Source organism: Argiope bruennichi, chromosome 9 (genome assembly GCF_947563725.1).
Source record: "Argiope bruennichi chromosome 9, qqArgBrue1.1, whole genome shotgun sequence".
NCBI lineage: Eukaryota > Metazoa > Arthropoda > Arachnida > Araneae > Araneidae > Argiope > Argiope bruennichi.
Window position 1 is genome coordinate 37030018 of NC_079159.1, and position 27091 is coordinate 37057108.

Here is a 27091-nt window from a genome sequence, read left to right on the forward strand (position 1 = left end):
AATGATGGAATTTTGTGTTAGATTTTCATTCGTTTCTAAAAAATTCTGAAATTTAGATACAGTTCTGAAATTTTGTACAGCTGTATGTTTTTAATAACGATACAATATTTTGGTGTTTTTCTAATCTGGATTATTGATTAATTTTAGCTAAATTAAATTTTTGAATTCCATTTAAGAAGCCCCGCCTTATAGCTATTCTGTGAAAAAAATTTATAATATTCCTTAATAATTATAATAATATACTACGAAATTTATTAGATACTGAAAAACGGAAAATGATTAAAAAAAATATATGAGACCCGCAAAATTCTGTTAATATATTATCGAGTCAAAAATACTTTTAATCAAAAAATTTGAAGCTTTAAACAAAAATGTAAAAGCATGAAACACGATGATGAAATTAAATCACAATGGATATCTAAGAATTTTTTAAGCATTGATTAAAATTTATTTTAAATATGACTGGAATTCCAATTTACTTGTGCATTTCAATCCGCTACTCGCGCCTTAATGCTTTTTTTTAATCCCCAATGTTTTGATTTATTCTCTGTTATTCTCTGCTGAAGCCTACTTCTAAAATTATTTTCTAATAAAAGCGTTTTTTTCTTAATTTCTTGTACTTTTATTATTAAATTATTTAGAATCGTCTGTTGTAACCCATTGCAAAAAAAGTCAGATATGGTTGTGATATCAACTTATATTAAATAAAATTTTGGAAAATGTATGAAATAATATTACTCATTTAATATTTCGGTTTTGAAATATAAAATAATTCATCAAATTTCATACGTATAAAATAATTACCTGTAAATAGGGATTGCAATACCGGACCAAAATTTCAATACTGGTATTCGGTATTTTTTAGATCTTAATATCGGGATACCGGTTTTAATACCGGTATTAGAAATTTTAGAAAAAGAAAAAAAACACAGGTGTTTCTTTGTTTTATTTGCCAGTTTTATAAGAGTGTAAATATCACAAAAATAATATGTAACTTATAAACTATAACAATATATAAAGAATCACAAAAAAGTAAAGGAACAACTTATTTATTTAAATCACAAAAAAAGTGTAAATATCACTATTCAGTCTATGGTACTATTACAAATTTTTGAAATGTGATCTTAAAAAACATAATGCATCCATTGTACTGTCATTAAGCCTGAAAAGTAATTTTGTGCAAAAATTACTAGCTATCGAAAATGCTCTTTCGGCATCTACGCTAGTGGGTGGTACTGTTAGCAATGCGAGATATACTTTTTCCAAGTATTTACCTCTAAATCTCTCATCTTCAAATAGATCGATTTCTCATCGGATGGTTTTGGATATAGCTGATTTCTGTATTGTATTTTGATTCTTTGAAATTTTTTTGTTTATCGCTAATTCTAATTTTTGTTCAAGAGACAATTCCTTTTCACTATCGACATTAATGTCATCATAATCTTCGATAACTGAACGGAATTCTTCTGAATGTGGATAGGTTTGTGGGTAAAAAATTTTAAGAAAATTTACTCTAAACTTAATCAGATTTGAATTGGTTATTTTCTTTTCTTCTTTTTCATTTTCATTTTTAAAATCATTATAATTATGTAAATACCATATGACATTTTCTATTTCGGTATGCCTTTCTTCTGTGCTGTTTTTCAATGTAATATCTAATTCTTCAGATAGTGATGTGTGCTGTTCTTTCAGTGACTGCAACATGAAATTTATTGTTGCATTAGCTGTTAATAAATTAGAATCTCACCGACATAATGCCTCAACAGTCAGTTTTATTGGAAGTAGAGCTGATACATTTCTGGATATTAAGTAGAATTCACTCTCTGAAAAATTAATTCACAAGTTTTAGTCGATTATTGCTTTATGGATTGCATTTCTCAGTTTCAAAAATCGTTCTATCATTAGGAGTAAACTGTTCTAATGTGTTTTAGAATCTAATATTAACATATATTCTGTTTTATTTTCAGTTAATATATATTTTAGTAATATGTCCTTTTTTATAGGGAAACGTTTTAATATCTTAAAAATTTTTCGAACATTATAAATTATAGGAAGCAATTCTTGATGGGTTAATATTTCATCCTCATTAGCAATATCTTCTTCAACAATTACATTGCAATTATCTTCATTGACAATATCACTCTCACTCTTACTCTCTTCAATGTCAGAATCCAAAGTTTCTATATTCACAGTATTTGGATTCTTTTGTTCTTTATTTTTTTGGTATAATACATCTATTACTCCTAATTGAATTCCATGAGCATAGCATAAATGCTGATTTGAAACAATCAACTTTCCAATTTTTTTCATAACTGTTGCTCCATCAGTCGTTATGGATACAGTATCTTCTTTCAGGGATAATCCATGTTTCGCCAATTTAGGTTTAAGCAATTAATTAAGCCATTAATTATCTAATTAATTTCGCCCGTTAGGGAGACATAAAACAAAAACGTATACTATTTTGCTATGATGGCGATCCCTGAATATATCGTGGACAATTTTTAAAATTTCTAGTAAATACCGAAAAACCGGTATTTATACTTGTGAATACCGGTATTACAAAATTGTACAAATGGCTCAAAATACCAGTATTCGGTATCCCGGTATACCGGTATTGCAATCCCTACCTGTAAATCTGAAATGATTTACTTTGAAAAAATATATTTGCATCTTATCTAATATAATGTAAAGTTTGTTTGTTTTTGTACAGTCTCTTCATTCATAGGTAATTTTAAATAAATTTCAGAAGTACTATTTTCTTTTTAATACATCAAAACAGAAATTATTAATGGCGATACGAACTCTTTCTTAAAAATCTGACGTTTTAGACCGTTACGTTGAAAACAACTAATGTTTTAGGCTTAATTTGTCTACTTTATTTTTACATCAGTTGTAACATTCTTTGTCATAACGATTTTTACATCGTGCAATTTGAAGGGAAAATGCTATTCTTAAAACATTATCATATTAATTAAAACGAAAGTACACATTTCTTCTCTGAAGTTACCGTCCAAAAAAAAAAAAGCAATTGTTTATGACTATTATTATTTTGATGCTAACTTTAACAAAAGCATGCGAGTGTAATATTTGATTAATCAAAAAATTGTAATTTCGATTTCATTACACCAATTAAGTACATTATTGCAAATTAAAAATGAAACGAATTTTGAAAAAAATTATTAAAATTATAGAAAAAAATTAAGCGAACATAAAATTGAGCTCACTCTGGTCATATAACTTTTTATGAATTTTATCTTAATTATATAGCAAAATAACATGAACACAAAAAAGGTGTGTTATCGTGTTTTTGAACTATTGTATTCATAGGTAGGCAGGCACAATTCAAAAAGTGGCAATTTCGGATTCAACAAAATTTAGTTAAGTCTAATTATATCAATGTCACAGTTTAATACAACATGAGGAATGCACCGTGTAATTTTGAGCTGTGTATAGTTCGTCAACGGATTCTGAGATGACCACATTTCGACGACTCCATCTCATTAAGGGGTGAGATGCGGAACGATGAGTGCATTTCCAGTATTCCCTTTGACCTTGGATTTCCCCTATTAGATACTAGTAAATATAAACATCTCCTCCTTTCATCTTTCCTTTCACCCTTATTGTGACCAATTAAACCCATCCTAACGCATGCGCAAAAGCGCGGAGGGTTTTACAATCCGTTGCTGAACTATATTATCCTATTCACCAAATATTCACGCCGCACTAGCGGGAGGATATTTGTTTTTTACGAATTTAATGTGCACCACACTTGATTATGCAGCGGTTCATTGGTGTAATCAGATTTCAAATCTGAAAATGTCAGAACTTTGAAGCCGAGACCTTACCATCCGTATACTTTTGCCATTGTTGAAATTGAAATTTTAAAAAATGCTTTTCGTGGACATTAACTGTAAAGTAATGTTTTCACTTTCGATTTTATTTCGTAATATACACTTTTTACTTACCATGCATTATAATTTGTAATAGACTGATTCAATTATATACACGCTTTCCAATTTTAACAAATAAAAAAGCGAAATTATAAATGAATATCCATATTTATAGCTTAACAGAGAACCTTAACTGTAATCGCCTATTCCGACCGGCCCCAATGAACACTGAAAAATCTGAATGATCGGACCGCCTCGAGAGCTACACTCGTGGGAAATATGGTTGAGTCCTGAGAGCACCTCACCGGCCACTGTACAACCGTTCCCGTGGGAAGTACATCCCGTCATCGATAGAAGGTAATCTGACCTCCACCATTTCTGTACCTACCCGGGTGGAGAGAACCGACCACCATATGGGAATCTTCTCGTTTCGGAGGTAGTTTCCTGTTGGAAAATTTAACAGCTATAAAAGCGGATATTCACGATGAAGAAACTGGCCGCCAACAAATTGCATCAAATTACGTACTATTATTCAACTGAAAGTTGTCTTATTCTTTACCGAGACGTCACTTCCTAATTCAATCTGCAAGATGTGCAAAGGATGCTAAACTAATAGAACGAGTTCACGACAGAATGGATCGAATATATCGAAGTATTTTTCAAACTTGACTAATTGAAATGTTATTTTCGGATTCATTGAGATAAAATGAAGTAAATGAATGAAATCGTTTGCAACACAATTTAAAAACGTAGTTTACGAGGGGAAGAGAAGCAGGGTTGATTCCGGATCCGTTTCCTCGTCAACGTTATTGTGGTAGCATTCTCACATCTCCTAGAATTCGGTTTGCAATTTGATGTGAGGAACCAGCTAAATCCTTTCGTGTAACAGTGATACGGGATGGGACCATTTTCAGTAAAAGGGAGTTTCCAGTGTAAGTTATTTCAATTTTATAAATCTGAATGAATATTTTATTATTATTGCAATTCTTTCTTCGTTTTTTTCATTTGTAAGAAATAGTCATTTTCTGCTATCAGAAACAACTTTTTTTGTTGGACAAAAATAAGCGATAGTGGTCTCCTTTAAACTTTCTCGCATATTCTTTAACGAAGTTGTTATTCTCGTCCTCTCAGCATAAAAATAATGAACCTTGAGTAAAGTTATGAAAACCTCAAGTGCTCAAATTTTTATTTTCAGATTCCTGAACAGGAGCTTTCCGAGTTTCGTAGTACAATAAAGAAAATCGAATGTTTGTTTTGAAAGCCTTTTCTTTTCATTCCCTTGAAACCAACATTTGTATTAAAGAAAATTTATATCAAATATATATACTCATTATAAAATCATTTAATTATGTTTCATGAGCATATACATGACTTTAAAAAGAGTTTGTATAAAAGTCAAAATATAGCATAGATATCACATTAACCATATTGGCTAAAAAAGGTAATAAAAGGTAACTAAAATATGAATCAAAACAAAAAGTGGCAGATTTTAAACAACAGTAAAAACCTACTAGAACATAAAATGAACTTTTTTGGATAATACGCTTAATAACTGTATCATATATTCTGGTTTTAATTTTTCTTTTTTTGTTCTCTCAATTGTCGAAAAAAACTATCACTTTTATAATCCAGGGTGAAATATTCAAATATGATACCTGGCATAAACTGGAAAACAATGTTTTGAACAAATAATTATATTGAAACATAATAATCTTCATAAACTATATATTTTTTGTTAATTGTGACAGGCATGATGAAAAAAATTTGTTTAGAATAGTCTACAGCGAAGACAATTCAATTTATTTCAATTAATTTTGTTGGTACTTTCTTCATACTTCTTAAGAAAGAGTTTTATAAAAAAAGAAATTCTGATTTTTTTAATTGAAAATTGATTAAAATTTGAATGTTCTTCAATAATTTCGAACCATTATATCACACAAAAACTATTTTTACATCATTTTAAAATTTAAGGAAATAGTATTTCGATTATATTATGTTTTTTCCTTGTATTTTTTTCTAATTTTAATACTTTAAAAAAATAATTTATAAACATAATTTGTTTAAATTTTTTTAATGAAATTCATACTAATTTTATTATTTCATAATTTTTTTCATTCGCGTGCTTTATTTATTCCTTAGCTTATTATTATGTCTCAAAAATTGTCTTCTTTGAATTTAACAGAATTTTCGGTTCCGTTTTTACAAATATAGTAATAATTTTAGACTGGTTTTCTTAAATTCCAAGATGCAGAAATCGTCAGATCACATTATTATTTGATATATAGGCAAAAACAATTGATTCGATTTATTTTTTTATTCATTACTCAGGTTATTGATATCCACCTGATCTTACTTTCTAAAAAAAAACAACAACAAAAAAACACGTCATTGGAAGAAGGCAGATATTACCGTAGCACCGTCATGCATTGTTACGATCACGTCACATTTACCTTTTACAGAATATAATTAACGAATTACATTCGAATAGTAATTTGTTTCAGCAGTATATATGAGCACCCACTATCGTTTGTAATGATGGGCGGAGTTAAAAATATCCTCGCCTTATTGATTTGCGTCATTATGTCATTACCGAATGTGAAATCCCAACTTCAGTTTTGGCTTTGTGCAACTGAGTTAGCTTTTTTTTAATGTTTAAATTAATTGATTTACTGATGCGCGAAAGAGGCTAAGTATGACTAAAAATTAGTTATGATATTGTAAGCTTCACGTTTTATTTACTTTCTATCATGGTAGTTTATAGCAAAAGTTAATGAACTGAAGTCTGTAAGTGAATCACTATTTATTTGGAGCCGATTTTGATATTTAATTTTAATTAGAATGTACGTTACGTGAACATTATGGATAAAAACCTTTTAATGTTAATATAGTTAGAATTCAGCCATCTAATTTGCATTTTTTGCTTAACGCATTTACCTATGAACGAATGGACAAATCACCAGATAATAAAAGTAACGATGTGTTTGATCCAAAATTCCATATGGATCTATTATTCTAGAATTTAAAAAAATACGTATTCTGAAATACGAAATATTATTCATGCATTACATTACGCAAAATTTCTTTCTACATGAACTTATTGCTCGATGAATAAGCTTATTATTAGATGCATATTTTATTGATAGATACACAAATTATCTTTCTAAGTGTTTGAGTTTTTGAGTTATCGTGTTCAGATGCATATGGATTTATTGACTTCCCTTACTTGGACTTTGTTAAAAATTAGAAAGAAAAAAAAACTACAGTTTTAGTGTAAAGACTGACATATAAATTCAAAAGCATTGTTCTTAAAAAAAATAAGGGCTATGTAAAGTATGCCAATGCATTAAAATTTCAAAGTTGAATTTTTTGATAATTGTATTACTTTGTCTTTCTATATATTCTTTTAAACTGACGTTAAAAAAATCGCCTGTAGTTGGAGGTTCCAAAATAGTTTAACATAGTCACTATTTTTCCAAAATTATTTTGTTAAGATAACTATTAATACTTCAAAACTTTTAAATAAAAAAAAACATTCGCAATTCCTTTAACTTAAATACATATATGTCTAATTGTCATTGTAGCTGCTTGCAATATGCCATTGAAGAATAAAATATGGCAAGCAGCACTTACTGCCAATGTTCAACGTAATAAGATGGGGATTATTTAACTTAATTATACATAATTTGAAAAGTTTTAGCCCACGCATAGAAAATCAGGAACAAAAATGCATTTTTCGAGCATGAATATAGCCCAAGAACCATATTTCTAACCTTATTCAACTTCATGAAAAAAAATGTATATATAAATTATAATTAAAGCATTCTGCAACATCCCGTCATCCTTTTTGAAATGTTACGTCAGCATTTCCGCCTTCGCTATTGTCATTTTCCAGCGAATTAGTTGAAAAATGAGGCATGAATTGAAAATTATTATCAGTTGTTTTAATAATGATGTACATTTTTTTCTGACTATTCTCTAGATTTCTTTTAAAATAAAGAAATATATTAAATTAAAAATTACTTTTGTTAAAAAAATAAAAGAAATTCGCAATTCTAGATCAAGCATAATAATATTTTAAGCTTCATTTATCTACGTTTTACTCATAGTATAAGCCGTTACAATCTGTGAGTAACGATTTTTACAACACGCAATTTGCAGGACGAATGCCAGTCTAAAAGCGTGTCATACTAATTAAAGTGAAAGTGAAAATGCAGCTTTGGTGCCAATATCGAAAAAAACATTTCTTCTTTACATTGTTAACAATGATAAGAACTAGTGTACTGATAATAATGTTATTGGTTTCAATTTCTCTACAACAATTATCAATGGGAATAGTTTCCCCGAAACTTTCTTGCTCAAGTTCTAATAAACATATTTGCATATTATTAACGGCATATCATTGACAATTTATGAAAGAACCTAATAATAAATCATTTTTTGGCGATTATTTTTGTGATTTATTGTTGAAATACAATATTTATGAAAAAACGTTATAGCAAATAGTTTTTGGAGATTTTTTTGCGGTTAATACACAAGTACCAGGAAAGCGAATCTATATTTTTATGCCTCTTTTCCAACCCATTGAAACCAAAATCAGATACAGAACTAAACTGTAGTCATAAAATGACATGCTAAATTTCATTGATTTAAGTCATTATGTTTTCTAGTTATAGTGTTTACATGCTTATGAAGGTAATACAGGCCTGCAGAGGATCAACTTCTTGGCGAATATGGCTCAAAATTCAATATAGATTTATATTTTAGATGCTACTTAGATATTAATACACAAGTTTTATGTACCAAATTTTATTAGTCTAGCTCTTTACCTTTTCTACTTATTATATTGCCGCATTGAAAAGAGGCAGTCGACTCTCCATGGCCAAATAATCAAGAGATTGTAAGTTCGAATCCCGCTAGAGACAATGCGATTCACAGTTTGTGTAAATATTTAATCTCTTGATTTTATGTTTTCCTTTATTTCATGTTCCAGAAGATTCTGGACATTTCTTTAGTTTACCAGACAAGTGTTCTGGACTTTTCTTACTGTCTCCAGAAAAGTATTCTGGAACTTTCCCTGCTCGTATAAAAGCAGAAGATCTATCAGTCACTCTGTTCTCAATTCTGAGTTGAGTTAATAAATTGGTTTAGCTCTACTTCTTGTGTGTGTCATTGCGTTCCACACTAAAGTATCTACGTGACAATATTCCTTATATTCAAACAGTGGGACAACCAGACATCCTTTGAATGAATTTCACACCAAATTTGATAGAAATATACATATTTAGTGTTAATTCCATATACAAAATTTCATCTGTCTAGCTAAAAGCATTTTTAAATTATCGTTTTCACAGATATATATATAATGCTTGAGAAAGAGTGAAAATACTTCTAAAACGAGAAAAGTCGTCAAAATTTCGTGTTAAATTTTTGAAAAAGCCTTGTGTACGATTATCAAGAAATAAATACTTGACAAATTTAGTAGATCTAAGTACAGTGGTGTAGCCTATAGAGCATTGGATTACACATCTATATACAAAAAACGCTGATCTACGTAGCACAGAAATCGGTCTTATTACTTATTGCCGAATGGCTACTATCAAATGTAAACAAACCATCGTAAGAATTTCAGACTGCTTCGTTGAACGTTTTTAGTGCTGCATTTCATAAAAGTTTCGTTTAGCTAATTAATGGAGGTGCAAAATATTATTAGAAATGCTAGGAAAAGGTTCGCCTTGTCATCAGAATCTCCGTTTAATCAGAGAAAAGATGTGCAAACGAAGTCAAGATTCTGGCTTCAAACAGAACATTTAACGTAACATGATATTAGGCTTAACCATCGCGAGACATAATTAGATTTGAATCCTTAAAGCATGAAATCCGTTATTTCTAGGTTATCATATGTCATTTCCTGAAATGACTAGAAATTCTACGAATTAACTGATAAATCATGATAAGTTATTTCATAAATTAACTAAAAAGTCTATTAAATAACTGAATTATACACTTTAACGATAACATATATACGTTTTAATTTGTCCACATAGTAATTTGAAGTAAACCGATCCCATTTAATTCATATGCGCTAGTTTTACTAAATAACAACGTGAAATGCAAGCAAAAATATTCCGTATTAACAATTTAACAGCCAGAACTGTAAGCAATCTGGACAAACGAGCCAGTGGCCAAAATTGGCTAGTATATTTATAAGATTTTTGTGTCATGCAATTAACAAAAAACACGCCTTCATAAAAACTTCACTCAGCTAAAATCGAATGAACAAAATTTTTCTTGAAAAGATAAATTAGAATGGCATCTTGCGTTTTCACAGAATTCAGCAAAGTTTAGTGAAATAGCTAATTTTAAAATGCGAACCGAGTTCTGTTTGCCCACGCGGACAGAGAGTATGTAAACGAGGGAAGGTTCAGCCAAAAGCTCGGAAGATAAACACTTCTAACTCTTGTTTTAATATTTTCTTTATCAGGTAATGATAACAACGCTCGAATAGTTGCTTTGCCGAGTGCAACATTGCGAGAAAAATGAATAGCGTGGGTGTTGAAAACAGAATTCGGAATAATGCTATCTGGAAGTATGAGTTTGCGTTTGCAATTATTATTTTGAAAATGGAATTCACAATTCAAACGAAATCTCAAAAGCAAATTGTAAAATAAATTTCACTAATTTCTAGTAACAATAAGGCTTAATGTTTGCATGTGTATATTGGCATCCTAATACACATTACCAAGAGTTGATAAACCTTAGAAAGTGGAAACACACACCTCGGATCGATTTTTTGAGGGGGAATTTTATTAAAATTACAGTTAATTAAAAATTAAACATGATTTTTAACATTTTTCCAATAACATCTGAAAATATTACAGCGCAAAAATGATTTTTACATCATCTCAAAATTCGAAAAATTATCACTTCAATGATATTAATTCTTTGCTATGTAATTCTTTTTCAGTTTTTAATTAGATTATTAAAAATATTTTAAGAGTATTTAACTATAACAGTAAAATTCATTGTTGAAATGAAATTCAAATTGTTCCCACTGCTATTAATATTTCATCGTATTTTTTTTTCTATTAATGTTGATTAAGATACGAAGATCCGGCTTATTTTTTCATGTTGAATTAGGTCTGGTTTATATGGTATTTTTTTAATAAAACTGATAAAACTTTTCTTTATAGATGCAATTAAAATTAAACTTCGTAATTAAGCAAAAGCGATATTTTTTAAACCACGCCCACTTTTAAACATTCTTGTTCTTTTTTGTATAAAGATGTAGATCGAAATGTAGCACAGTGTGTGTGTGTGTGTGTGTGTGTGTGTGTGTGTGTGTGTGTGTGTGTGTGTGTGTGTGTGTGTGTGTACTACCGTAAATGGATTATCTGAAAAAACAAAAGTATAAGTATATCTGAAAGAATAGTTGTGTTATATAAGAGTAAAATTTCATGAAAATTCGATTAGATTGTTTACCTCCAGAAAAGATGACCAAAATAATAAATTTCAAATTCAATGACCTTTTAAATTTTATTTAAAAAAATTGCGGGATTTCGGAATTTTATCTAAAATTGATTTTTAAATCATTTTAAAATTTAAAAATAATGTCTTATAAACTATACCACTTTAAATGCCATGAAATTCTTCCCAGAAATTTAACCATTTTTTAAGTAACTTATTTTTGTATATTTTTCAAGTATATATATTCATTATTGTGATGATATTCAAACCGTTAGCATTATTACATCAAATAATTAATCACATGTTTTTTTAAAGTGTTGCACGCAGAATCAAAATTTAATTACAACATATTTACTTATTGATATTTACCATAAATATTAAAATGTTGTATTATCATCATGAACACGCAATTGCATAAAATAGCAGAATTCCCATTGCATGGAGAAGTGAATGAAAATTCGAAGAAAAAGAATCCTTGTATACAGACTTTGAAAGAATCGAAAGAGATGTGTAAAGTTAAAATCATTTAATATGATGGTATTAAAGTTTTTCGTTAAAATGAATAAAAAATATGCTGTTGAAATTGGAATTAACATGCTTTAAAAATTAGGGGAGGAGGCAATGTAGTCTTTACCCTTAATTTACCAGATTCTCCTTTGTTTTCCCATAAATAACACAGTGTGAAAAAATTTTGGTAGCGCGGAGGAAATGCTTATCGATCTGATTAAATTTAAACGGAGCATTTCCTTTGATACGATCTGAAACAGTCATCTTTATCTAATAATGTTGATATCATAACGTGATACCATATCCAGCAGATTGTATATTTATTTTTCTAATTTTACTTGCGGCAGCTGTTAGCATTATTTTTGTAGTTCGAATTACATTATAATTGATAGCGAATTAACATCAGAATTTTTCTTTCCGAATTTTCGGCTTCGAAATGATTTTAACAAATATCAGTCATTCAGTAATAATTTTATTAATGTAAAAAAAATGCCATCCCAATTCTATGACAATTTTAGAAAATGCCCTTTTTTTATAGTTTTGAAATATATTATTCTATAGCTTGTGTAACTTTTAACATTGACGCAATATAGCAATAAAAATATAATAATAAATCAGTGGTCTAGAGGGATAAGTGTCAACCAGAACATAATATTATTCAGATGCAATACTGCAGTATAGGTGCAATAATAAACCATTGGCGCTCGGAGCATAATATTAATGCATCGTAATAATGCGGTAAGGATGTGATGAAAAACTAGTTGTTGCACGGGCATAATCTAATTAATTCGATGCAATAAAGCTATAAAAATACAATAAATCAGTGCAATTCTGCAGTACAGATGCAATAATCAGCCAGTGGCACTCGGAGTATAATATTATTATTGCGATGCAATATTGCATTAAAGATGTAATAATAAACCAGTGGAAGCCGGGTGACCAATGATTAATTCGATATAATAATGCCGTAATAAACTAATGACATAGCAACAATAAGTAGCATCCAGGACATAATGTGGTTATTTCGTCCCCAGTCCTCTTAAGGTTTAAAATTAGAAATGTGCTGCGCCATGGTAAATTTTTTTCACCCCATCATCATATCTAATTTAAAATACATAATTTAGTTTAAATTAAATTGTATGTTTAATTTGCAAACATGCAGGGGTATTTAGAATATTTTGAATCTTTATACAAATCAATATAATTATACCAAGATTTAAGCTTAACAGAAATTTGTGAAAAAAATCATTTATTTAATTTTATTTATAATTTGAAATTCAACTCATTGTAATGTCGATATCCTTCGGCATCATAACCGTGTTCAGTAAAATTTTTTAGATAAATTGTCCTATATGCCATTAAATTATAAGAAAAGAATATTATATGTCCTATATGCCATTAAATTATAAGGAAAGAATATTATATGTCCTATATACCTTTAAATTATATAGAAAAGAATATTATATGTCCTACATACCTTTAAATTATATAGAAAAGAATATTATATGTCCTACATACCTTTAAATTATATAGAAAAGAATATTATATGTCCTACATACCTTTAAATTATATAGAAAAGAATATTATATGTCCTACATACCTTTAAATTATATAGAAAAGAATATTATATGTCCTACATACCTTTAAATTATATAGAAAAGAATATTATATGTCCTACATACCTTTAAATTATATAGAAAAGAATATTATATGTCCTACATACCTTTAAATTATAAGGCTTTGAAATCAAGAAAAATATACGCTACATTCCGCACACGCATAGTCAGAAATTCTTTACTGCAAATATTCATATTCACTCAAACATTCAAAGGCACTTTCTTTGAACCTTAATATAAGGTTTTTATTATACATTGTCAAATTTTTAATAAGTTTCATATAATTTCAATAAAAACTTTTCATATTATAAAAAAAAAGTGGAAAATGTTTAGGATTTTTAAAAATGCATGCAAATACTGCGCGCACAAGAAAACCACTAATGAAATTACTAATCATCATCAACTTCGGGTCAAACAGGGTTTATTCCGAATATTTTTTTTCTTTCATCAATTTCAAGATGGCCTCTAAATCAGCTTGTTATCAAAATTTTATTAAAAAAAGCGAGTTTTAAAATATACTTTATTTATTCGAAATTCAACAGCAGCTCGTCCAATAATTCTGAGGATACTCGGAAAAAAAAATGTGTGAATATGAAATTTATTGAATACTTTTGTTCATATATTATGTGGCAATCTTTAGTAATAAATATTGGCACTTCATTCTACACAAAACAGCATTTGCAGAAATCAACAGAACACACATAGCAAATCATTATTAAACAACAACAATAACAGTGCATAGCGCTCAAGGAAAACTCGTTGGAGATCAAATTAAAACGAGAGAAGCCACTCCACTTCTCCTTCTCTCGACTCGACAGACTCAACTCATTTACGTGCTTTCGCCTTTACAGTTATCATGGCTGTGAATGTTCTGAAACAAACCTTGGAACTCGAACCCTAATTAGGGACATCAAGATTCTCGCATATTTGAGAATTTTCCTTTTTGTTGTCAAATTCATTGCTAAGTCTTGGAATGACACCAAATTTGTCAACAAGGCCATAGTATCCATTCAACAGCCATTAATATATTTGTAATACTATCTTCTTTAATATGAAATTAGTTTTATTATAAATTTTACATTTGTGCATTATCGGTGAACAGTTGAGAAACAATATTGAAAATTATGTTCCAAACAATATAATACATTTTCTTATTCTTTTTATAAGCATTCTTACCTGAAGTGATGAAGCAGCCTGAAAACATTTATACATATCCTAGTTTTTCTACTTTATCCCGATTTTAAAAACCATAAAATTTTAATAAAATGTCAAAGTAATCTCTCATTTGTATATTTAAATAAATGGTATTTTTTTTAAAGTACTAACTATAGTTAAGAAATACCTCTTTTGAAAAATTCTACATTTCAACATTTATATAAAGTTTTAGTGGATTGTGATGCGCGGAAGGATAGAACCTGGGACCTTTTGGTTAGCTGTCCAGTAACTAAACCAGGATACAAAAGCGTACGCTCTGTAGCGTAGTTGTTAACTGGATTATATGCTATTCACCGCAGTACTCTCCCTCCAGTGAGTCGAACGATGTGGCTGTTGAGTGGTGATGTATTTAGTAATTGTTGTCTAATGGGCCTGTACCCAGTTTGAGTAGCGAGTTTGTGTGGGTGAATGGTTGCGCGTCAAGTGAGTCTGACGACTTTGGTTGCGGGTAGATGGCGCTACAACAGCTGTACGAAGGTTGAAGGTTCATTATCCGAGGTCACCAATTTGCGGGTTTGAAACGCGTGAGGATAGAACCTGGGACCTTTTGGTTAGCAGTCCAGTAACTTAACAATTATACCAAAACGATCGTTCGGGTGAAGAGTTGTTACTGGCTTATATGCGATTCACCACAAAGTTAACCAAAATTATTCCTTTAAGTGCCCGATCAAGATATACGATGAGCAACGTACATTTTGCAAAAAAATTGTATTTCGTCTTTTTCTGTTCTTGAGATTTCAATTATCATAATCGTAATGAAATAACCATGGATGATAATTGTAAAATGATTTCGAAAAAATATTACTGTCTGCCTTAATATCCAATATTTCTAAAAACAATTGAACTTAAGTTAACAACAAAAATTGCTGCTTTTAGGACTTTGAATTACATTTTGAACTCGAACTTCTAAAAAAGTAATTTAATTAAAGATTATCAAAATTAAATAGGAAGAGCATGGATTTCTTATCGATCCAAACGTTCCTTTACCTTTACTGTAATTTGAGCTGGCCGTTTCAGCTCTCGGTAGGTAGTCCAGTGGATGAGATGCCATAAATCCAATAAGAAGTTCACGAGTCAAATCCAAAATTAAACGCGAGTTCGCAAAGTCTGTACAATTTGCGAACTCGCAAATTAAACTATTGGTGGGATAACAAATGATGCCATTTGATAAATTGATATGTAATAAGAAAGTTTAAAGAAAATAATTAATATATGGTGTGTGAAAGAAAAAATCTTAATTTGTTTCATAATCACTAATTAGTTAGGCTTATTTTTAAAGCATTGAGAAATGTATTAAACAATATTGGGATTTGTTTGGCTGCTGTAAAATAATATTATAAAATACTATTTTCTCACAAAATTAGTGTGTATTAGCAGTGTTATCATTCTTTTCAATAATTTACGAAATTATTTTCAGTGTATATTTGTGTTTTTAATTACAGAAATGGATTGCAAAAACTAAGAAATGAAAAAAACGAGCAATAAAATTGAAAAGTATCTTATTTTCAGCCTAACGAATCAAAAATGATTTGAAATCAAGCATTCGAAACGAGAACTAAAAGGATTTAATGATCATTGGAATCGGTGTCTTACTGATCTGGATTGTAAAAAGTTTGAGATATATAGCAACAAGGGCTGATTTCCCCTAGACTTGCTATTTGAAGTTAATTAGGATATCATGAAAAAAATTCACATATTTTTCACGTTTTTACAGAATTATCTTAAAAACTAAAATTTTAAAGTTTCTAACATTGAATAAAGCACTGCATCGATAGTTATATTATCAAAAATCCAAATTTCTATATTTAAAGTAGCATCAAATTCAATTAATTTGTTTGGCGAACACCATTGCACTGAATTATATCAAAACTCTAGTGTGTTACTATTCCAACCGCAGCCGCTTTTATTGCTTTGTTTATATTTGTTGACAAACTTCCGAATATGGCAACGGCTATGCATTGTTTTTGCGGAAGTGCAGCCGAATGAGTTTTTATTCCAATTTCTGTTTATCACCTTTTTTCAATTAAATAATTTGTTTTGAAATCTGAATCTTTCATTATTTTCTGTATAATATCCCCCTGTACAACTGTAGGAGATGAAGGATTACCACGAAATCAAAAAAAGGTAAATTTGTAAATTGATAGTTATTTTGAAATGGGCAACCAAATTTGGTTATACCGATCTTTCTGTTATGGTCCGATGATTTCGCGTCTTGGGGATGAGAACAATAGATTCTTGAAGCATAAAATGAAATGAAAGCGCTATTTTGTGTTTGCTCAATCTTCTGTTTGATTTATTGTTAGCAATTCAACCTGCTACTTAAAGTGTTAGTTCTTAAAATTTCTTTCTATGTTCGGGCAAGACATAGGTAAACAATTTTTCTTCTATTTTTGTTCCACTTTCATTTATATACATTTTATAGGCCAAAACGGTTACAGAATAAAAATGTTTGCATTCAGAAATATGGGGGATTTTTATTAAGAAGAGTTGGTTCTAGAAGTCAATTAAATATTCATCGTTCGTATTGATTAAAATTGTTTCCAGTCCTTCAGAATTATTTCTAGCTTAATAAAATAGCTTTTTGATTAGAAATATTCATTAAATGTCCTTCTATTGAATGGAATAATAATTAATTCAATATATTGTAAGATTATGACTTGGAACTACTGTAATTTTTGTAATTATCATTTTTTTAAGCTAATTGTTTTTGTCTTTTGAGTGTGCTTGTAAGTAAAATATTTCTTCAAAGTTCATGGTTAAGATATTTTTAAATTTTTTTTGAGTAAATTTTTTTTTTAATGAATGTCCTTCAAATTGTGTGTGCTGTCAGAATGAAATTTATGGTTGGATATAGTAACTTCCAAAATACTAATATTCATCTAAACTTTCTACTTTGAAGAATTTTTTTAAGATTTCTTTGTATTACAAGAACACAATAAAATTTATATAATATTTTGTTTAAATGTCAATTCATCATTGATGTTTAATGTGTAATTATTTATATAATCTATCTAATAGATTTATTTTGAATTTGGTAAATATGTCAAGCAACTATGCAATTGTTAAAATGCTATTTTGAAACTACCTATAAATATGAGTTCTGACAGTAAAAAGTGTTTTTTATATCTTTATTTGTTCTGAGAGAAAGTTTTAACAACATAATTCATGTGTTGAGTTTAAGGGCTTAAAAAAAATGGTAACTGGAAGCAAAACTGTCACTTACTTCCTGTCACAGCATATTTTATGTTTTCTTTCTTTCTTAAGATATAAAAATTGCCAATATATCTTTGAAATTGGTTGTATTTTAGTTGGTACAATTGATTATATTCAGTTAAATTTTTGTGTTGTATTATAGCAAAAAGAAGATATTGAAAATATGTATAATTTATTTAATATATGTTATTATTAATCATTTTATTTATCATTGATAATTAAAAGTTACATTTGTCTTGACAAATTTGCTGAATGTACTTTTCATTTTTATCTTTTTCATTTGTTGTAAGAAATTGTTTTTATCAACATTGAAAATTTCAGAAAGTAGTTTTCTTGCTTTCTTTCCCTTTATTACAGTCCTTTCAAAATTAAAATGTTCTCTTCTTTAATTTTATATTTAAATTAAAAATTATAAAATGATATAAAAACTAACCTTATAGAAACTCTAGTTCAGAACTGCCAAAAGATGTAAATTAATTTTTAAATAGATTATTATCCCTTAAAATTGGAATAAATATTTTTACTATATTCTAAGCTATTCATTGTAAACTTTACAGTATTTTAGAATTCATAAAAAGGTTCAAACTTTTAATAAGAAATGCTATTTTATTTCGATGGAGAGTAAAGGATTATTTTAAATTTAATTATGAAACAAGAATTTTATATTAAATAGTTTGGTCTCTATTCATCTCTTGTATTCATTTGATAATTTTTTTTTTCTTTTTTTGCTTGCTTATCTGAGATTTTCATATTCTGTGGCAGGCATATGTAATGGCAGATGTAATGCACTCATAACATTTTATTGTCATTTGCATATTTTTAAAGTCCTTTGTTTGATATTATTTATGGCATATTGTTTTCTAAAAGAAAGAGAAAAAACAACCCTACTTTAGCTTACAAACTACTCATTAAGATAAGTTTTGTGTTGAATAGGTTTTGAACTCCAGGATGTTTCTTCTTTTGCTGTTCAATTTTTCAAAGTATTTGCGATTTTCAATATGTTTTGTAAAACGCTTTTTTTCTCATACCATGCCAGAATAGCATGTGTAAAGTAGGTATATCTTCAAAATTTAAACTGAATTTCAATTATTCTTTTAGATGAGGTAGTTTCAAAAAGTAATGAAGCATTTTATAAAAATATTCTTCTCATTCAAATGAAGGATGTGTATGCTTCCAAGAAATCAATTATGGCATTCATTCATTCATTTAGAAGAAATGACCTATTCACCCTCTTAAATGAGATGCTACTGATATAATCTGATCTGAATAGTCAGTTCTTTTATAGGAGAAAAGTGCATTGTTGTGTCTTGGTTACTTCCACTGATAACATTTTGGCATCTGTAATATACAAGTATATGTTCCATTAATACTGTTTAGCTTTTGGTTTTATTTTTGGTTGTAACCATTCAGAGTAAGGAATTCTTCCATTTGACAAATGCTGCTACTCCAGCAATTCCATGTGGTTGTAAAGCTTCTTTACAATTTATATTTACCTGTTGAAAGATGAAATTCATATGTGTAGGCTTCAAGAGATGAGTTTTCTTTTTTTCTTTGGAAAGTATAATGCATTAAAATAATTATTTTTGTTTTGTGTCAACAATTTTTAGGTTTTAATTATTATTATTTATTTCCAGTGAAAATAGTCATGGAGAGTTCTAAGGGTAACTCTGACTCTTCTGAAGAACAGACTGAAAATGATGATATAAAGGTAAGTTGCTTCATTTTTAAGTATATATGAACTTATGTTACCTAAGCATTTGCATGACTGTTTAAGAATTTTGCCTGTGATAATTTTTTTCATTATAAAATATTTATCTTTTGAATAAAATAATCTTATCTTCCAATAGTGAAACTTTCAGGATTGTGTGGTCTGAATAATTGTATAATTTGAAGTAATGAGATTTTCTCATAGGATTGGGAAAGGAAATACTCATAATGCTCCAAAAAATTTTGGAGCATTATGAGTATATATAACCCTTCAGTATATTTTCCAGACATATATGCCTAATGGGCATGTATGTCCCAGAGATCATTCATTTTTTATTTTGTAAGTAAGTCCTGCTTTTACATGGGTGATCATAGAAAAAAAAAACATTTTTACATGAGATTTTAGAAGTTAAATCGTGCAAAAAATTAGATTGAAAGAGTTACAATGGACTACTACATTTGCACTTTCATTGAATCAAATGTGCTAATATTCAAATATGCTGAATTTCAGTGAATTTCTCTTCTGCCTTCTTATTTCCATCATTTTAATTTTATTTTTAAAATAAAAAATATATGTTCGAATAAAAACACTTTTTGAAAATACTATCCAAATACGGCCTTAATTTACAATTTATGGTGCATTTAGATGATATAGTAACTATATCTTTCAATAATGAAATTTGTTATAAATATCCTAGTTGGAGGAATCTTAATCCTTAACATTTATAATATCTAAGTTTTGAGACTTATAATTTGATGTAATTTAATTAATATTTATAATAATAATTTTTCTTTCATTTCATATTTATAATTTATTTAATTCTAGACAAGATGAAAAGTTTATATTCATTAAATGCGAAAGATTTCTTATATATTTATATGTCAAACATGTGGGGTAAAATGATGCTCTAAGTATGAGGGAAAAATTATCTGTCTTATAACATACATAAATTATCAATATATTGATGCATTCAAATTTTAAAAGTATTTACCTTTCAGTTCTGTTTGTAATTTTTAGAAGAATAAAAAATAGTTTAAGTAATTTTTGAATTGATTTTTTTTGTGTAATTAATTGCTAATATGCTCATTAGTAATTGAACAACGCTATATTTAACAAATGGCACATTTTTAATATCTGAAATATCATAATGAGCTGTTTTTGTTCTTATGCTCTTGAATATTTGAAGCATTTCAGCAAAAACAGAAGAGGGGCAGGGGAATAATTGGATTTAAGTACGGTCACTTCTGAATAAAAAAAAAAGCTGTGAAGCAAATATGATTATCAGTTTGTGAATTTTTACAGAAATTCAACTCCATTGAAAAAACTGCTTATTGGAATAAATTATATTTGCAATTTTTTTCATTAACAAGCTTGATTATTTCTTGGATTCCACTATCCCTATATTTTATTTCTTTTGATAATAATAATAATAAAAATATATTAATTCATTAAACTAATTAGTTGAAATGACGAAGGAATTTTCAATGTTTTTTAATAACACAGAGGTGCATAGTTTTGCAACTAAATGTGAATGAAATTGATGTGATTAAATTTATTTAAAGATATAGATTTTTATAGCAGATAATTAGGGTTGAAGTAATTTTTTATTTTTATGGCTATGTTCCTGTAAATATTTGTATGTTGTTAGTCAAATACGTTGCTGGTGAAAACATTATATTAGATATGATGACTAAATGATAAATTTTGACAAATTTTTATTGCCAGATTTGAACCGTATAATGGCTCGAAAAGCACTAATGTATTAGTTCATATCAGTGAAGTGTTAAAAGTTAAATTATTAAACTATGTATGTGTTCAAACTATGGTAATGTTATTGTTCTGTTAATTTGACTATCATTATTTTAATATGGAGTTATTTCAAGTGCTGTAAATGAAATTAAAATTCAGGAATTATTTAGCAGCTAATACTGAATCTTCTCTCTATGATGGTCTTGGTGTCTTCAGAAAATAAATAAAATTTAGCAGACATTTTTTTAAAATTTTATTTTAACAGTATAGTCTGTGATGCCCCCCCCCCCATGAATTCTAATTCATTTCTTTCAGTTACTTATGAAATTTATTAGTTGATATCTAAGAAATATTTGTCAATAAATAATAAACTTTTTAATAAAGAAGCCTCTTCAATATGCATAATAAGTTATTTTGAAAATTCAACAATTTCTTCTTACTATTTGAAGCTAAGCAAAGACCTTTAGTTTTGTTAAGAATTGTTTTTCAAAATTGTGCCTTTTAAATACTTTTTTTAGATTGAGTGCTTTGTTTACTTTTACAAGCATTCATCAAAAAAAAAAAAAAAATCAAATTGTTGTTAAATTGTATCTAATTGGATACTAATTAGTAACTATAAGCAGAAAACATATATTTTTTAAAAAGGTTTTATTGCTATATCTTTCTGTTAATAATCTTAATAGTGTCGGTTATTTTAAAATTTAATTTGATCCAGTTATTTTCAAATATAAGATTTTTGTTAAAAAGAAAACACTGGGTACTGTTTTATTAAAATGCAATATAAAATATAATCCTGTATATTATTTGAGTACTATTCCATTTGTTGAGATTTGTCTATTTCTGACATTTTAGAAATTAGTTGTTTGACCATGATTAAAGTAGATATCCTATTTAATTATAGAAGTGTTTTTTTTTACTGCCATTTTGTACTTTGGGCCAAATTTTTTCAGATCTGAATATTTGTCATTCTATTTCTTGTAATCCAAACTAAAATGCTTTTGGTTACTTTGACACAGTTACCTAAAATTCCTATTGCCAGTCTTTTGAATGGTCAGATTTAACTACGGCTTCATAGTCTTACATAAATGAACTGTGAAAAAGCTGACAATTTGTTTAATATGGGATTTACTTTTGGAAACTTTCTAAAAATATGTGTTGTAATATTTACTTATAATTTTTAAAAAATTATGTATTACTGTTTTAAAAAACGAGGGGCAAAAACTCCCACCTTTATTTTTCTGCTTAATATTTGATTTCTTTTAGGACTAAAAAAATTTCTGACCAGGCCCTAAATTTGGGATGATCCTTACAAAGCTGTGCATAATATGTTTCATATCATTATTCCGTTTGAAATTTTACTCCCCAGTGCAAAATTGTTCTCCAACTCATTAAAGTACCATGCAAGATTATATAATTATATAGCCGAAGTTGACCCGGAAATAAATCTTGAATAGAATGAGTAATGTGTGATCTAAAATATTTTTACTATAACTTTTCAAAATTATTATGATGAGTGGAAATTTCATAACTTGATAAGCGATTTTCTATCAGCTAATATGTATATATCTAAATAATCGATTGTAAATATCTGAAAATTCCGAATAATTCGTTTGAAGTTCTCTCAGCTTCTATCAAAACTCGTCCTATATATTCATCTCACTCAATGTGTGCAGTGACTCATCTTCAAAAAATATAAACAATACATAAAACAAAAATAGCGCCGTAGTATTTTGATAAAAGATCATTGTGATGATAAGTGAGCCTCTTTCCAGATAACTAAACATGTAGGTAAAAATGCTGTCATCATCCATGTTGGTTTGTTGCCCGGAGATAATAAAAACAAGACCGCTGTTCAGTCCTTTGTTGTTGTTTTTTTTATAAAATATTTATTGTTTTTATATTGCGTACAATGGTGCTTGTTTTGATCAGTTTTTTTTCTTTTTTCCCCTCTACTCTGAATAGGTTGAGTATCTTGATTTCTTCAAATTTATGTATCTTATAGCGTGTATAGATGTTTCTTCATCACATTGCTGCAGAATATCACAATATAGTTATGGTTGGTTGATTAGGTTTAATGGTCCCAAAGCCAACCTATGCATTCTGTATTTGTGATGTTCATTAAGTATATTATTATTGATTTACATCTTTTGATCCTGATGGTTGTATTTTTTGCTTCTATTATTTATTTTCCGATTTCAACGTATTTGTTGTAAAGTATGATTTATTGTTACAGCATTAAATACTTTATGGGTAGTCACCTAGTTTAAAATATTTCGCCAACGGTAAAGTGCAATTTACAATAATTCAGTTACGTCACCACTTTTATGTTGCTGTCATGATTATGTAGTACTGGAACAAATGAATAATTAATTAGCGGTAAACAAATGAAATACACGAAAGAAGTAAAAATAATTTTAATTACATGTCTTAAATAATAACGATTGAAATTTTTCTTGAATATGTTCAGATTATTTATTCTGCAGAATTTGAGTGTCGTTTTCCAGTGCAAAAATTTATTACTTTTAAACCGCAATTTCTCAGGTAAAATCAGAAATAAGTTTTGCAAGCAGAGTTTTCGGGAAAAAAAAAAAAAAAATTAAGTCCCTTAAATTATGATGCTGAATCTATTTGGACATCGTATTATAAGATGTTGAAAACGGTAATGAAGCCATTAACAAAAAATAATTCAAAAAACGGAAATCTGTTAATTTTCTGAACGGTATATTGCAAGTTCTTTCATGAATTGAAATTAAAATTAATATTTTTTTGCAAATATTTCATATTATGTGGAGATGAAATACAAATTGTATTGAAAGGATTATTTAATTTCATTCATGATTTCCATATTCGTAATTTTGTATTAAAAAATCGTAAATCATTGGAATAGATTTTTTTTTAATGTGACGTAATGTGGAAACAATTCTTTGTGGGGAGGAATGCATTCGTATTTTTGATTGGCAAGACTGGTTGGTAATTTAAATATCAAGTAAAATTCTTTCCTTTCGTCTCCCTGACTCTTGAGCTATTTCTTGAGGGGGGGGCAAAAATACATGCTTTCAAATGGAAATCAAATTAGAAATAATAATAATTACTTTCCTAATGTAAACTCTTTGTTTGCCGTGATGGGAAATTCAAACAGCAACAATTATAGCTTCTCACAAGTATAGCTTTTCTATCTTAAAAAGTCTCCCCCATTCTGTCGCGTAAGATGGCCAAATCTGGTTGCGTCAAAAAACTCCAACTAATCTAATCCACTTAATTTCAGAGAAATATGCTTTCCGTCTAATAGTGTTGCATTAGTAAGAAGGGAAATCAACAATAAAGTTACGTTGAACTTTCAATTGCGGTTAAACGTAAAGAAAGAAACAAACAAAAAATTATTATTATTAGCTCAAGAGACTGTAGGGGAAAACAGATGTTATTTTTGCTCATTATTCTTTTGCTGCCGATGAATCTGTTTGGATTTCATTTTCCCCAGTTAATATGACAAATCTGAAAAAGAACCTCCAAAAAGTTAAAAGATTCAAACATGCACAAATTGTAATTTTCATTTTTAAAAATTACAATTAAATAACAATATTTTAAAAATTACAATTAAACAAAACTTTTTTTTTTTTTCCATAAGATTTAAAATATTTTATGTCATCAATTATAAAATGTTTGTTTTAATAAGTATTTTGACTTCATTCAAAATGACTAACCCATCTGAAAGCTCGACTTTGCTTTAACCCTTTCTAGGGCCGTGGGAAGTATGCTTCCCACCAAATTTATCTATCTTTGTATGAATTTATGTAGGTTGGCATAAGTTCTGACGAATGTTTTTAGAAAGACAGAAACATAGATGCTTCAGTTCTTTATCTCACACAAAATGATGTGTCTTGGTTTGTCACTTAATTATTAATTAGTCAAATTAAATTTATCTAATAAGCTAAATGAATCCCTTTTCTTATTCTAATTTCAAGCCTAAAAATATTTTAACATAATATGACTAGAAAAAAATGGCCCTTTAAAGGGTTAAACAGGTTTCTTGGTAACGGAAAATGTTAAGTCCAAGATTTTAATGTGTGTTATTAAAACAAATATGCGTAAAACAAATACAGAGGCGTATATTGTCTATACTTAATCTCTAAATATAATTTATTATACATATACATTATCCAGTGTATAGCAGCTAGTATGCACTGAAAGCAGCTGCAAGCTGGCTTTCAATGCATTCTTTGGACAATTTTTCAAAATGAAAAAATATTGTAATTAACAGAAATTATTAGGTGTGATTAAAGTTTTATGCAAACATAGCAAATAAATTGGCCATGGCTATTTTCATTCATTAGCTTTGTATTTTCACTGAATCAAACCATTAAGCGTGAACTCAGCAAAACTTTTTCACATTCTTACTAATAAAAATATCAATTCTAAAATATATGTTTTTTGGACTGGTCGATGTCTGAAATGTTAAGGCTCGTCAAAATCTGGAGTTCGAATTTTTTAACGATTGCAATACTTCCTCCTCCCCCATATACTAGAAAATAATTATAGACCAAATTTATCAGTCGTGTATGTGTTTATTCTGCATATGTTTACTTTTTTTTCTTTTGTATTCATCAAAAATAAATTAAAAATAGATCTGCTAACAATCTCGGGTTTCGTATGAGCTTATAGAATTACGGATATAATCTCCCCATGCTCCATTAGCTCTTTAAGAGCCTTGCTTTGGCCCCTGCTGACTTCCCGTTTTAGCCTTTACTGATCCGTAGGCCAGCAGACATGAAGCACTTAATTTGTCTGACGTAATTCCGCGGCAGCCTACAGGATAGAGAGCTCTACTTGAATAAAATCCTCTTATCATAAAGATAAAGAGGGAAAAAAGAAAATTAAATTCCGACAGTTTAAATTCTTTTAACTCTTTAACAGCAAAGGGGCTTTTTCTCACTATTGAATGACGAGTCCGAATTTTCATTGTAGGTTTTTTTAAACCATAATTTCTTGCTGCTTTTGATATCTATTTATAGTTGCAGTCTAACAATTTAGAGAAATCTCTACGTAACTAATTAACTAAGTCATTGCCAAAATTCTTTTTCCAGAACAGGAAATATGAAATAAACTTTGCCAAATGCAAAAAAGAGAGATCTATTTCTTCCTGCACTAAAGTTATTTTTACAAACTTGGTATGTTGTATTATTCCATTACTGTATTACCCATGATTCCGCCTGCTTTATTCGTTCGAAATGCAAGTAAAAAAAGTAAATCACATGTAAATTTATTTCGTACAGTTTTCGAATTCTTATTTTCAACTCTTTGAGGGCCTAATTAGTGATAATTAATAAAATGTTATTTTAAGATTTGTGGATAAACGACATTCTTAGTTGTATCATTTGGCGGATATATTAATTTGTTGCATATATTAGTTTAACGCATAATGCAGATTCTTTGGATTTCACGTCAAGAACTTGGTAGCATATATTTGGCAGTTGCAGAAATAGGAAGTTTCTAGATTGATATTGGCAACTTTATAAAATTAAATTTTCGCTTAAGAGATTAACAATTTTATTAAGAAAAGACAATCTAAAAGGTTCCTGGATCTCAGATGGTAACTCCTTGATTCCCATCGCTTATATAAATAAGCATATATTTTAAATTTTTATGTGGAATCGTGTAATTTGATAGAATCCATTTTCGCGTCTGATTTATTTTAGAAAGTTTACACATTCAAATATTTAGTAATGCTTAGT

General features: G+C 28.5%; 1 protein-coding gene across 5 annotated transcripts in view; it reads left to right on the forward strand.

Annotated features, from left to right (window-relative positions):
- The window catches only part of LOC129983881 (rap1 GTPase-activating protein 1-like), a 70708-nt gene that overhangs the window by 14133 nt on the left and 29484 nt on the right, over window positions 1-27091 (forward strand). For 2 of the 5 annotated variants that reach the window (XM_056093561.1, XM_056093562.1), the window contains exons 1-2: window positions 4774-4822; window positions 19540-19613. In XM_056093561.1, the coding sequence (XP_055949536.1) occupies window positions 4789-4822; window positions 19540-19613 (108 nt within the window). In that variant the 5' untranslated portion in view covers window positions 4774-4788. Of the gene's footprint in view, window positions 1-4773; window positions 4823-16658; window positions 16817-16929; window positions 17061-19539; window positions 19614-27091 lie in introns of those variants that run through there. The other 3 variants (XM_056093564.1, XM_056093563.1, XM_056093565.1) reach the window with 3 other exon arrangements.